At 43.2% G+C, this 13,590-nt stretch overlaps 1 protein-coding gene across 2 annotated transcripts in view; it reads right to left on the bottom strand.

Annotated features, from left to right (window-relative positions):
• UGGT1 (UDP-glucose glycoprotein glucosyltransferase 1) overlaps positions 1 to 13,590 on the bottom strand; it is a 107,595-nt gene that overhangs the window by 55,555 nt on the left and 38,450 nt on the right. For both annotated transcript variants that reach the window (XM_084752399.1, XM_084752400.1), the window contains exons 14-17: positions 11,964 to 12,083; positions 7,179 to 7,264; positions 3,074 to 3,209; positions 104 to 235 (exon numbers count right to left, since the gene is read on the bottom strand). In XM_084752399.1, coding sequence (XP_084608525.1) covers positions 104 to 235; positions 3,074 to 3,209; positions 7,179 to 7,264; positions 11,964 to 12,083 — 474 coding nt within the window. The remainder of the gene's footprint in view (positions 1 to 103; positions 236 to 3,073; positions 3,210 to 7,178; positions 7,265 to 11,963; positions 12,084 to 13,590) is intronic.

The raw sequence follows: 13,590 nt of genomic DNA, 5'->3' as shown, positions 1-13,590 counted from the left end.
ATCAACACCCCACCATAGATGTTATCTAACCCACGAAGGACAGCCCAATGCTGCAGTCAAGGTAAAATACCAAGGACATAAAAAGTGCCAATGAATGTGTTACCTTTCGGTTCTGATCGTAAGCAGAATCAATCCCCAGAATGCTATTCACTTCGACATATGGATATTTCTTCTCCAAGACACTGACCACATGTTCAACTTTCACTTTTTCTCCAGTCCTCACTTTGTTATAGATCTAAAGAAAGAAAAACGGTAACCAACTACACTTTTAAATCCAAATTTCAAATATGATGAAGTCTCTAAACACATTATAAAAATAAGATTTTTCTTAAAAATGAAACTGGAACCTCTTAGCAACACTACCACTTCAATATCCCCATAAGATGCCTCCAATTAGGAGCCCAGGAGTTTCCTTCCTTCCTTCCTTCCTTCCTTCCTTCCTTCCTTCCTTCCTTCAGAATATAGTGTCATCATGAAGCCCTGGCTAGCCTGGAACTAGCTGTGTAGATCAGGCTGGACTTGAACTCACAAAGACACTCCTGCACCTGGTTGCTGGAACTAAAGGTTTCTTGACATGATCTATCAGTCCATAAACACATTATATCCTAAATGCCAGAAGCAACATGCTTTAAGAAGTATCAGAAGCTAGGCATGGTGCAATATATCTGAGATAACCAGCACTGTGAAGCTGAGAGAGAGATCCAGAGTCTTAGACTAGCCTGGGCTATACAAAAAGAACTTATCTCAAAGGGAAAAGGAACAACCAGGTGTGGGGCTGCATACCTAACATACTAGCTCTGGGGTGGGGGTGGGGGGAAGGCAGGAGAATCAGGAGCTCAAGGGCATCTTCTGCACAGGGAGTCCAAGTTCAAGGTTGTATGAGACGGAGTAGGAAAAAGAAGAGGAGGAGGAAAGAAAGAAGAGGGTGACGAGGAAAAAGAAGCTATAAGATGGTCAAAAGAGAAAAGATTGAATTTTTAAAAAGCAAGTAAAGTACATCACATTGCTCGGAGGCATTAACTGGTACTTACAAATAACCAAAGTACAAACTACTATAATACACCCGGTCTCCTAGAGAGCTAACTGCATCTACCGGCCAGCACTATGGCTCGGCAAGTAAAGGAAGCTGCTCAACAAGCCTGATGCCCAAGTTTGATCCCCAGACTGTCAAGGGCCACAGTCTGTGAAAGGAGCTCATTAGGCATGCGGGCTTTCTAGGAAGTGATCCGGCATTTTGCAAAGTCTGTACCATGATGCACCCCCAGAATTGTTTCCAGCCTCTGACATGATGTCAAGAGCCATTGGTTTGGGGAAGCCCAGTAGGCATGAGAGCTTTCTGGAAGGGAGCCGGGATTTTGCAAGGTCTGTACAATGATGGACCCCAGAATTGCTTCCAACCTCTGACAACCCCATCAGTTGTGCACTGCTGCATCTCTCTAAAACCTAAAATTGGTGTGAATCATCACTTTCTAGGTATTTACCCACTCTGATTGAACAAACTTCCTATGGAATCTTATTGAAGATACCGCTGTTCAGATGAATTAATCTCTGATTATGGAATTCCTGATTTGATTCAAACAATTAAAAAGTTAAACTGTTTTAGAGCTTCTAAAACAATTTAGAAAGTTTATGTCTGTAATAAATACCTTTGTGGACCTCCAGATGCCTCACTAGGGGACAGCCTTGAGGCAGATTTGTAGCCTCATATAAGCCTTCACTCCAGATGGCACCATGAATCCTGGTATACACCATAAATATAGGCAAGTTGGTTTAAACTTCCCATAAACTCAAAATATAATGGGGCTGCCTAGAAATGTCTAAATTAAGTACAAGCTTTACTGTTCAAATATACAAACTGTTCTGTTATAATTCCTTATACCTTGTCACTTTATGGCATCATATGCTGCCATTTTAAATTTACTTCATTTCTTGGAATGAAAGACAAATAAAATTATTGTCCTGAACTCACTATGAACTAAGAGATAGCGAGAAAATGAGTAGCCAGATCAGTCCTAATTGAAAAGACATATATTCTTGTAACTTTTAGACTCTGTTAACCTTTAGCCTTGTCAACCTTTGTCACTCTGAACTCACTGTGAACTTATGTAATGGATACACAGATAAGAAATGTTTAGTTTTAAAACATGTAACCAGTTGTGTTTTACAATTCATCTGTTTTTGTGGTTAGCTGTCTTTTTGACTATGAGGTAATTCTTTTTCTGATAAGTATAAAAGCTGTAACCAGACAAAAAATGGGGTTAAAAGTTTTTTAACTTCATCCACCCTTTTCTCTAGAATGTGTGCTAGTGTGTGTGTGTGTGTGTGTGTGTGTGTGTGTGTATGAGAGAGAGAGAGAGAGAGAGAGAGAGAGAGAGAGAGAGAGAGAGAGAGAGAGAAAGAGATCTATTTTCTATCTCTCTTTTATTCCCTTGTTGAGTCACAAATAAGTTAACAGACTGGGGGCTCCCCTTTAGCCCTCTCAGGCAAGCAGACATAGTTTAGCTTACCAAGGTCTGCTATCTACAGATCAAAGAGCCTCTTTTTACAACCCCCTGCAGTTTTGGCTAGAAGGTACTTTTACAGCCCTGACTATAGGGAAGAAAAGCGGTCAGTTTAAGTTTTCCTCACTATCAGTCCAAGCCACTAGAAAAGGAACCCTGGGCTCTCTGCCCTCTTTCTTCTTTCAGTCATGATCAGCTGCCTGAACCATCAGGCATCCCCTACCAGATCCTTCCCTGGACCTTGCCAAGGCAGAGAGACTTGGGCACCAGGCCTTATGACAGAAGGAGAGGACCTACTCAGACCTGCATACATGTACTGCAGCACATGCATGTCCCCACACACACATACAGTAACAAATTCTAAACATTTAAAAAAAAAACAGTAATTTATAACATTGACATCAGTGACTCAATAAAGTATAAAGAACCCTTAAGTATAAAATACAAGAGTTTATGTGAGAATTTACTTTACTTTTTCTTTTTACAGAAGTACAAAATAATACTACCACAAACTGCTTTAGAGTAAGTTACATTTTTTTAAAAGTAGTTGTCATTTTGAACAAAAAACATACATGTGTGAGAGTCTGGAAGGCATGATAACCATCCACTTCTTGGACAACATAATTATACGCTCTCAGAACAGCGACTCCAGCATCTTGCATCCCATCAACATCTTCAGAGTCACTGACCACAAAGATGAATCCAATCCTGCAGAAGGGAAGAAACAAAGGGGCATCATAAAGAAGGCAGTCAGCTGGAGGCAGGCAGGGCCACTGTGCAGTCCTAACCCAGAAGCAAAGCTCACCCCAACTCTAAACAAGGCCGGCAATGGCACACACATCATTTACAAAACACAAGAGTGGAGTCACAGAACAAGTTAGGGTTTTTTCCACAATTAAATTTGTTTCAGAGTCTTGAATAGATTTCTTCACTGACAGGAAGAATATAGCTATGGTGATAGGTAGAAATTCTGTTCTGCTTTTAAATTGGAGGCTGGAGAAATTGCCCTGGCTGCTCTTACAGAGCACCTGGGTTCTATTCACAGCACCCAGAACTGGAAGGCTCAGAAGCACCTCTGACTCCAGTTTCAGGGCATGTGATGTCCAATTCTAGCTTTGTAGATACTGCACATATTTGGTGCACATACAGACAATCAGGCACATATGCATAGAGAGCAAATAAATTAATTGTAAAACCCCAGAAATTTGGAGAGTTAGAATATAACTAAGATAATATAAAAGGAAGCCAGACATGGCAGTGCACTCCTTTAATACCAGAACTCAGGAGGCTGAAGCGAGGTCAAAGCCAGCCTGGTCTACATAGTTGCAGGACAAGTAGAGCCACATAGTGAGACCCTGCCTTGAAAAACCTAAACCCTCACACAAAAGAAAACAAAAAGATACCTGCTTTGAGGGAGGGGGAGGGACTAACAAGAGAAGGAAAGGAAAAACCACAGTCTAGCAGAAAACTTATGAAAGAGAAAGTTTCTGAGAAACTTTCTGAGAAACCATCTGAGAAAGAACAAGTATCCAAAATATAAAAAGGATTCTTGAAAGTCAGTATTAAGCAAATAACACAGTTTTTAAATAAGCTAAAGAAGCTGGGCATGCTAGCACACACTTGCAATCCCAGCATCTGGGAGTGCTGAGGCAGAAGGACAGTGTATCTGAGGCTACCCCAGGCTACATAAGAGTTTCAGGTCAGCCTGGGCTGCACAGCAAGGTCCTGTCTCAAAAAGCCCACATAAAGAAACAACTGAGGAAAATTTCTGAGTAGACACTCACAAACGAAAACACTAGGATCTGACACCTTTATATAATCATAAATTAAACATGGCCTATCACTATACATCTACAAGGACGGCCAAACACTGAACGCTGCTGCTGCTGAGAAGCAACAGAGACTCCCAATTCATTGTCAGAGGACACTCTGGAAGTCATACTGGCTGCTTCTTACAAGACTAAGCACAAACTCATCACACAACCCAGCAATCCTGCTACAGAACTTTGTCCACATAAGAATCTATACATGGATGCCCATAAGCTTCAGTAATAACTGCTCAGACTTGGGAGAAGGCTGCATGCTGGCTCTGGTTTCATCACCTGACACAATCTAAGCATGTGAGGAACCACCTTGAGGCATCATACTATCCTGTGGTCATCTCTAGGGTCTCTCCTTCATGAATGATTCACTTGGGAGGACCCAGCCTACTTGAGTAGTGACCCCGGGGGCAGATGGCTGTGAGCTGTGTAAGGAAATAAGCTGAGTAAGTCATGGGGAGCAAGACAGTAAGCCGCTGTTTTGTTCTTCCATGCTCTCTGTTCCCACTCCTGGAACTCCTACCCTGAGCATCTTCATGCAGGACTGTAAGCTGTCAGATGACATAAGTAACAGAAAGCAAACTAAAACACAAATTGGTGCCTGGATCATTGGGCACTGCTGTTGACAGATGGACCGAGGCACTGCCTGCCAGGTTAGACTGTAGTCATGTCTGTCCATCTTTTCCCATTGCTGATTGATACGAGAGGGCCTAGCCCACTGTGGGATTTGTTGAGATAGGCAGGTGGGCTAGCTGATATAGAAAGCTAGCTGAGCAAGCCAAAACAAGCACACTGGTAAAGCATCCCCACATGGTCTCTGCTATAGGTTCCTGGCCCAGCTTCCTATAAGGATGGGATGTAAAACTGAAATACAGCCAATCTTCTACAAGCAGCTTTGGGTCATGGTGTTTTATCACAGCCACAATAACACAAAAGAGAAGGCACACACATACACAATGATAACACTGGCAGAAGCAGGGGAAAGGGGCCAGCAGAAGAGGAAAAGAGGGACATAGGCGAGTGATGGGGTGAACGTGAGCAAGCGATAGTGACATAGCAAGTATGCAAATGTGAAAAACATGAACATATTTATCAAGTATGACCTGTTGATAATGGGCCGGGTGTGGTGGCGCACGCCTATAATCTCAGCGCTGGAGAAGCACAGGCGGGAGGACATCACTGAGCTCTACTTAGCCTCCTCTACATAGCAAGACCCCATCTCAAGAAAGTTAGTATTCATTATCTAGTGATGCATGTGGGCCTGTGCACAGGCATGTGTAGACAGATTTGTTTTCAGGTTAACTCTTACTTTTTTAAACTTTACTCATGACACAGACTGTGTAAGTAGAAAGAGTGGCCTAATCACCTTTCTGTAGGCAAGGACACCGACTGGCACCTAACTGCAACACTGGGTCTCGTTACCTCTTTACACCCACTAAGCCCACTCCCATGTCCAGCTTCTACTTGGGCATCAGTTTTTTTTTTTTAGGTAAGGCAAAAACATCAGGCTTTTGTGTCTCCTGGATGCCTCCCTGGCTAGATAACCCTGAGGATGTCTGCTTCCTTCCAGAGCTTGTATCCATGCCACAGAGAGAACCAGATTCCCTACATCAAGAGCGAAACGTCAGCCTATCTGCCAGGCTCCCCTCTGATGCTCACACGATGCCTCTCATTTGCCCAGGGCCCAAGCACCTGCCTTCTTTCCCTACATTTGTAAGGTCCCTGCCTTTCAGTACAACTGTACAAATGCTCAGCTAGTGTCCACTGTGTATCATGAATCAATTTACATGATCCAAGATTCTCCTTTAAACAAAACATAGCTATAGTTAAAATTTAGCAAATTTTTTCTCCATTTGCCAGGTAGTATTCAAATTAAATGAAAATTTCATTGCATTCAATAATCTCTGCTTTTTCTGATCTTGATAATCCTCCTTTTCTTCAAAGCCCCTGGGACACCCAGGTCCTCCCCACACAGTTCCATGTTTCCTGAAGCTCTTAGAGCTATTAAAAATATGCAAAAGCTTTGCAGAGAAGGTAAACGGGACAGACGGCATTCATACAAGCCAACCACAATTCAGTCAGTGTTGAGCAGTAAGCACATTGCAATGTTTGTTTAGTAGCAGCTCTTTTGTCCTTTAAGTTTTTCATTTTTAAGAACTCAGGTTGTAGCAGGTGTAGAGGCACAAGCTTTAGCCCAGCCCTTGGGAGGCAGAGGCAGGTGGATCTCTGAGTTCAAGGCCAGCCTGGTGTGTATAGTGAATTCCAGAACAGTCAGAGCTACATGTAAGACCCTGCTTGAAAATAAAACAAAAAAAGAACTCAAATTTTATCAATTGTTAAATTACAAGAATTATTACAGACTATAAGTGAAAATATCTTAACACACATATATATACTTGTTTATGAAAAAAACGGGGGAAACCTAGCTGCCTCGTGTCCAGTCGGTAGACATGACAATATAACTAACACAGATGTACTATCTGTATCTACAGAATTTACAAATGGTTACTTAACATTCTAACACATTTAGTCTTGAAAACCTAGCAAAAGCCACTAGCAAAGCATGATCTGCCAAAATTAGAAACAGGCTTTCTTTCCTATGCACCTAAGCAAAGTCCCTTCCAATAGGCAGCAAGTGAAGACCACAAACTATTTTCACATGGCTAGTTGTTAATAATTCAAGGGTGGTAAACATCTCCGGATTGAGAACTAAATTCTCAGTCCCAAAAGACACAGGTGTCTTACCAAGCAGAAGATAAAACCGCCATCAGTGAACGACTAGTAATTATACTACAATTCAATGAAACAAGATGTGAAATCCAAATAACAAGCCCACCCTCGCTAAGTGGCCCGTTACCTGAGCGGTATGTGATTGCTGAGGAACATCTCGGCAATGCTGATCAACTCGGCTGTGCTCTCGTGTACAGGGTCAACAATAAAAACCTGCCAGAGGAAAAAGAACAGGAAGCCATGAGATGGCAGGCAAGCATTCCTGGGCCAAGAGAAAGGACGTGAATCGTCAAACATGAGGTCAGTCTTTCTCAAAACACTACCAAACCACACCTAAGGGGTTACATGTGAAAACTGCAGCTTCCACTCTCAACAAGCAGAGACCGTGGTGGTGCAAGGAAGTATGACTCTTTCTTTCATGGACTTCACTGGTAACATCCCACTGGTGTCCCAGATTGCTGATGCCTAGTGTACCATACCAAATAAAATAAACCTCAATGTTATCAGTTCTCCCACCTTGGAAAACAGAGCCTGCCTTTTAGTTGTACTTGTTTCCAAGGCTCCCTGGATTAACAATTAATTTGGAGCTCATCTCTTAAACCACAGCAGTAGTGAGCGTGTACTAAGTCCTCATCGTGTGCTAACCTGCTTGTACGTATTCTAGACAATGAAGGTACTCAGGGCTGGGGCTGGGGAGCACTGGGTAGAATGTCAGCAGCACGCAGGCAGCTCTGGATCCGTCTCCAGCACCACACAACACCAGGCATGCTGCTGGATATCTGTGATCCTAGCACCTGGAGGTGGAGACAGTAGATCCGAGGCTCAGTTACCCTTGACTGTATAATATTGAAGGCCAGCCTGAGATATCTGAGAACTACCTAAGATACATTTTTAATGAAAAATTAAAATTTACTTGCGTGGTAATAAGGAGAAAGACCTGAATTTTTAAAGGAAAGGGGTAGTTTGAAGACAAATGACAGAACTAGTAAGATGGCTTAGTGCAGCGGTTCTCAACTTGGTGAGTCAAGACGTGTCAAATGCCCTTTCAAGTGGTCACCTAAGTCCATCAGAAAATACAGTTCATAACAAAAGCAAATTACAATTTGTGGACAAATGGATTGAACTAGAAATGATCATAATGAGTGAGTTAACCCAGAAGCAGAAAGAGTTAAATGGTATATACTAGCTTATATCTGGACACTAGCCCAAGGGGCATGTCCCATGAATGTCTTCACTTATCAGGAAAGTGGGACAGAGGGGAGGACATCCTATTGGGACTCTAGGTGAGAGAAGCATGGGAGAATGGGGAAATAGAAGGATCCAGAGGGTCCTAGAAACCTACAAGAAGAACATTATGACGGGGGAATCTGGGCCCAGGGGTCCTGCTCAAACTATGGCACCAGCCAAGGACAATACATGCAGTAAACTTTGAACCTCTACCCAGATCTAGCCAATGGACAGGACATTCTCCACAGCTGAGTGGAGAGTGGGGTCTGACTTTCACACGAACTCTGGTGCCCCATATTTGACCTGGATGGGGAGGCCTGGTGGCACTCAGAGTAAGGATAGCAGGCTACCAAGAAGAGACTTGATACCCTATGACATGTACAGGGGGAAGAGGTCCCCCTCAGTCACAGTCATAGGGGAGGGGAATAGGGGAAAATGGGAGGGAGTGGGAAGATACAAGGGATGGGATAACAATTGAGATGCAATATGAATAAATTAATAAAATATACTAAATTTTTTTTAAAAAGCAAATTACAGTTATTTTATAGTTGGGGTCAGCATGAGAAACTGTATTAAAGGGGCACAGCACTGGGAAGGTTGAGAAGCACTGGTCGTGTGTTGCCTATTCTAACAAGTTCAATCCCTAGGCCCACAGAGCAGAGCCATCAGCAGAAGGTTGTCCTCTGACTCAGACACAGTGGCATGTGCAGCCTGCACACACGCACACTCAGGGAATAAATATATGAAATAAAAATTAAAATTAGAGAGAGAGACACACAGACGGTTGTTCCAAGGCAACCTTGGCCCTCTGCATCTCTCTACAGCAGTAAGAGGGAAGAGTCGCAGAAACAACAGGGAAAGATCTGCTAAGAAACGTCTTACTCAGTCTCTCTAACACAGGAAAAGAGGGAGGTGGGGTGAGAGGGTAATAAGAAGGTTGAATGGGGGACTAAGACATTAGAGCTTGGGAGACCCTCCCCTTGCCGGCATGGGTGGGGGGCAGGAACAGTTAATGGCTGGTGGGGAAGGGAGACTTTCTTAACTATGTGGCCTAAGTTGCTTTTGGTTATGGTCTTTAGTAAAGCGACAGCAAACTAGAACAGAGACTGGTACCAGAGAACGGGCCACTGCTGACAGGCCTGCCCAATTGTTACGGGCAGGAGTGTGGGAGTGTTTGGAACTTTGGGTTGGAAAGGTCATGAGTGCTCAGACTTTAATAAACCACTACGGGAGCAGTCAGCACATAGGTGTGGTCCAGAGGGGGCAAGGCTGCACTTCATGCTGGCAGCCAAAAGTGGTGGCATTTAAGAATAGCCCTCACAGTACTGGCTTTGAAGGCATGAGCAGGCCATGAAGGGCAGCTCAAGACTGGTACTACATTAAAGGTCAAGAGAAGCCATTAGTGAAGGTGCAGCCTCAGTTGAAGTAGAAACCCAGGGTTCAAGGGGGTCATGAAGAGAAAGTGGGGGTTGGCACCATGTGCAAGGCCAGAGTCCCTGAAGAAAGCCCAGGGGAGGCTACCAGTAAAGATGCAGCCCAGGGGTACTGGAGACCCCACATGCTGGACATGTGAAAGGACAGTGAGACCACCACCACCAACAGTGGCAGCTGTGGAGCCTGAGCCTATCTGAGCTGAACGAGCTCCAGATGAAATAGCAAGGGAAGTGGAGCTACCCTGCCCCTGGAGCCCAGAGGACCATGAGGAAGTCAGAGACACCAAGAACTATACTTTCTACACTGCAGAATTTGGGGTTTGCTTTGATGTGATTATGATTGGTTCTTCCCTTGAACCCAGAAAGCACATAATTTCTTATTTTACAGGAGCTTACTATTAGAAAGACTTTGGACATTTAAAGAGATAGATATGCTGGGTGTGGTGGCGCACGCCTTTAATCCCAGCACTCGGGAGGCAGAGGCAGGCAGATCGCTGTGAGTTCGAGGCCAGCCTGGTCTACAAAGAGAGTCCAGGACAGTCAAGGCTACACAGAGAAACCCTGTCTTGCAAAACCAAAATAAATAAATAGATAGATAGATAGATAGATAGATAGATAGATATTAGATATTTTAAAGAAAACTTAAACCTTAAAAATATGTACTTTTTTTAAAAGACAGTGGGACTTTCAAAGATTTGCTATGTTAATATTGTGATAGTAATATTAACATAACATCTTGAGAACCGAAAAGAAAGCCAAGTTTCTGGTATAATAGTGATGTATTTGTGTGTAAAGTTGATGATGGGCCAATTGTGTTGGTTACTGTTTTGTTCATTTGACACAATCGAGAGTAATTTGGGAACAGGGCCCCTCCATTAAAATACATGCCTACATTAGGCTGGCCTGTAGGCAAATCTGTGGGGGCAGGTGGTCCTGGATTGCATAAGAAAACAGGCGAAGCAAGCCATGGAGAGCAAGGCAGTCAGCAGCTCTCCTCAATGGTCTCTGCTTGGTTCCTGCCTTAGTTCCTGACCTAACTTCCACTCACAGTGAACTATAAGCTGTAAGAGGAAATAAACTCCTTCCTTCCCAGATGGTTTTGGTCACAGAGTTTATCACAGCAATAGGAACAAATCCAATGTCCTAATTAATTATGCTTCACAAAAAAGAGTGGGGGTGGGTAAAAGGTATATCACACTATGAGTACTAATCCCAGCACTCAGGAGGCAGAGGCAGGCGGATCTCTGTGAGGCCAGCCTGGTCTACAAAGTGAATCTAAGACAGCCAAGGCTGCACAGAGAAACCCTATCTCAAAAACCAAAAAAAAAAAAAAAAAAAAAAAAGAGTGCTAACATCAGGACCAAAATATGTCATGACCTGAAGAATGCACTGATAACTACAACTGTGTCCACTGAACCAGATATTGGTGTATCTGTTCCTCAAGTACATCTCTCAAGTATCACACTAGTTCTTATGTTGCCCTCCTTTCTTTTACTTATTAAGATTAAAAATCTATCAAGCCAATGACTAAGTTGTAACTTGAAATAAAAAGCCTATTCTCTATCTCTCTCTCTCTCCCTCTCTCTCTCTCTCTCTCTCTCTCTCTCTCTCACACACACACACACACACACACACACACACACACACACACCAAGATGTAAAAGCAGTAGTCACATATCTTTTGAGTAAAAAAATAAAACAAACAAAAACTGTCTTAAGAGGCTAGAGAGATGGCTCAAAGGTTAAGACCACTGACTGCTTTTCCAGAGGTCCTGAGTTCAATTCCCAGCAACCACATGGTGGCTCACAACCATCTATAATGAGATCTGGTGCCTTCTTCTGGGCTGCAGGTATGCAAGTAGATAAAGCATTCATATACATAAAATAAATAAATGAATCTTAAAAGAAAGAAAATAAAAACTTTAGGGGCAGGACAGAGGTTAAGAGCACTGTCTGTTCTGCCAAAGGTCCTGAATTCAATTCCCAGCAATCACATGGTGGTTTACACCATCTATAACGTGATTTGGTGTCCTCTTCTGGTGTGCACACACACAGGCAGAATACTGTAATATGAAAGCAAAAAGTGGCCAGTTATGGATGAGGTGTATGTGTCACATAGCAACAGAGGCTGTCACTCTGCTGTAACATGAACACTGTACACAAGAGAAGAGTGAACATTTCTACTTATGACAGAGACATAAGAGACAACAAGGAGAAGCAGGTATGGAGAGGCGGTGGGGAGTTTTACTCACCATGTTATGCAGGTTTTTCCTGATCTGCCGTATAACACCAGGAAAAGTAGGGCGCAGTAACTCTTGCAAACTCGAAGGCCATGAATTATATCGGCTATCAACCTCGAGGTTGTTGACCCACTTGAATTAAAAAAACAAAAACAAAATTCACGATACATACACATTAGTCATTGGTGAAAAAACACTAACTAATGAGACTTTAAGAATCACACAGTAAGCTGGGGGATGGTGGTACATGCCTTTAATCCCACCACTTGGGAGGCAGAAGCAGGTGGCTCTTTGTGAGTTCGAGACCAGCTTGGTCTACAAAATTAGTCTAGGACATCCAAGACTACACAAAGAAACCCTGTCTCGAAAAACCAAAAAAAAAAAAAAAGAAGAAGGAGGAGGAGGAGGAGGGGGAGGGGAAGAGGGAAGGGGAGGGGGAGGAGGAAGAGGAGGAGGAGGAGGAGGAGGAGGAGGAGGAGAAGAAGAAGAAGAAGAAGAAGAAGAAGAAGAAGAAGAAGAAGAAGAAAGCAGGCTAAGCAGGGCATGGTGGCGCATGCCTGTAATCCAGCACTCAGGAGGCAGAGGTAGCCAGATCACTGTGAGCTCAAGGCCAGCCTGGTCTACAAAGTGAGTCCAGGACAGCCAAGGCTACATAGAAAAACTCTGTTTTGAAAAACTAAAAAAAAAAAAAGAAAGAAAGAAAAAGGAAAAAGAAAAAAAGAAAAAGAAAGAAAGAAAGCAGGCTAAGCAAGGCAGTAAGCAGCACCCCTGCACGGCCTCTGCATCAGCTCCTGCCTCCAGGATCCTGCCCTGCTTGAGTTCCTGTCCTGACTTCCTTCAATGATGAACAGTGCTGTCGGGGTATAAGCTAAATAAACCCTTCCCTCCCCAATTTGCTTTTTGGTCATGGTGTTTCATCACAGCAAGAGAAAACATAGTTAGACACATTTTATACATGTTAAATTATCAGCTATAAAAGTATAAATGATGTTCTTCTTAAAAAAATGTAAAAATTTAAGGAACAGAGCAAGAGGAAGCCTCATACAATGTTAGTGTCAGGAGCTCCTGTCTAGTCTAATCGACCTAATAAAGCTAAAGACATTTCAAACCACCAAGTACTACAGCTCCAATTTACTATACCATCCTTGCTAAGAGTCTTTTTCAAAGCTTATTAAATAAAAAAGATTTTCTAGCAATGTGAATTTGTTTCTTGAGACAAGGTCTCACTATATCGCTTTGGCTGTCCTGGAACTCACTATGTAGACCAGGCTGGCCTCAAACTCAGAAATCCACCTGCCTCTGCCTCCTTCGTGCTGGGATTAAAGGTGTGTGCAACCACATCTGGCAATATGAATAATTTAAACCACAATTAAAATGTTCTTAATTGCCTGACTTAAAAGGACTTTAAGCTGGGCAGTGGTGGCACACGCCTTTAATCCCAGCACTTGGGAGGCAGAGGCAGATAATCATTGTGAGTTCAAGGCCAGCCTGGTCTACAAATTGAGTCCAGGGCAGTCAAGTCTACACAGAGAAACCCTGTCTCGGGAGGGAGGGGGGAGAAGACTTTATTCCTTGCTATATGAGCTCTCTGGGCCCTTGTCATCCATAAACAGAGTGTGGACAAAGAAGCCCTAGAGGT

This window comes from Acomys minous, assembly GCF_964271855.1.
Source record: "Acomys minous genome assembly, chromosome: 13".
NCBI lineage: Eukaryota > Metazoa > Chordata > Mammalia > Rodentia > Muridae > Acomys > Acomys minous.
The sequence above is the reverse complement of the archived record's forward strand: the minus strand, read 5'-3'. Positions and strand labels throughout refer to the sequence as shown.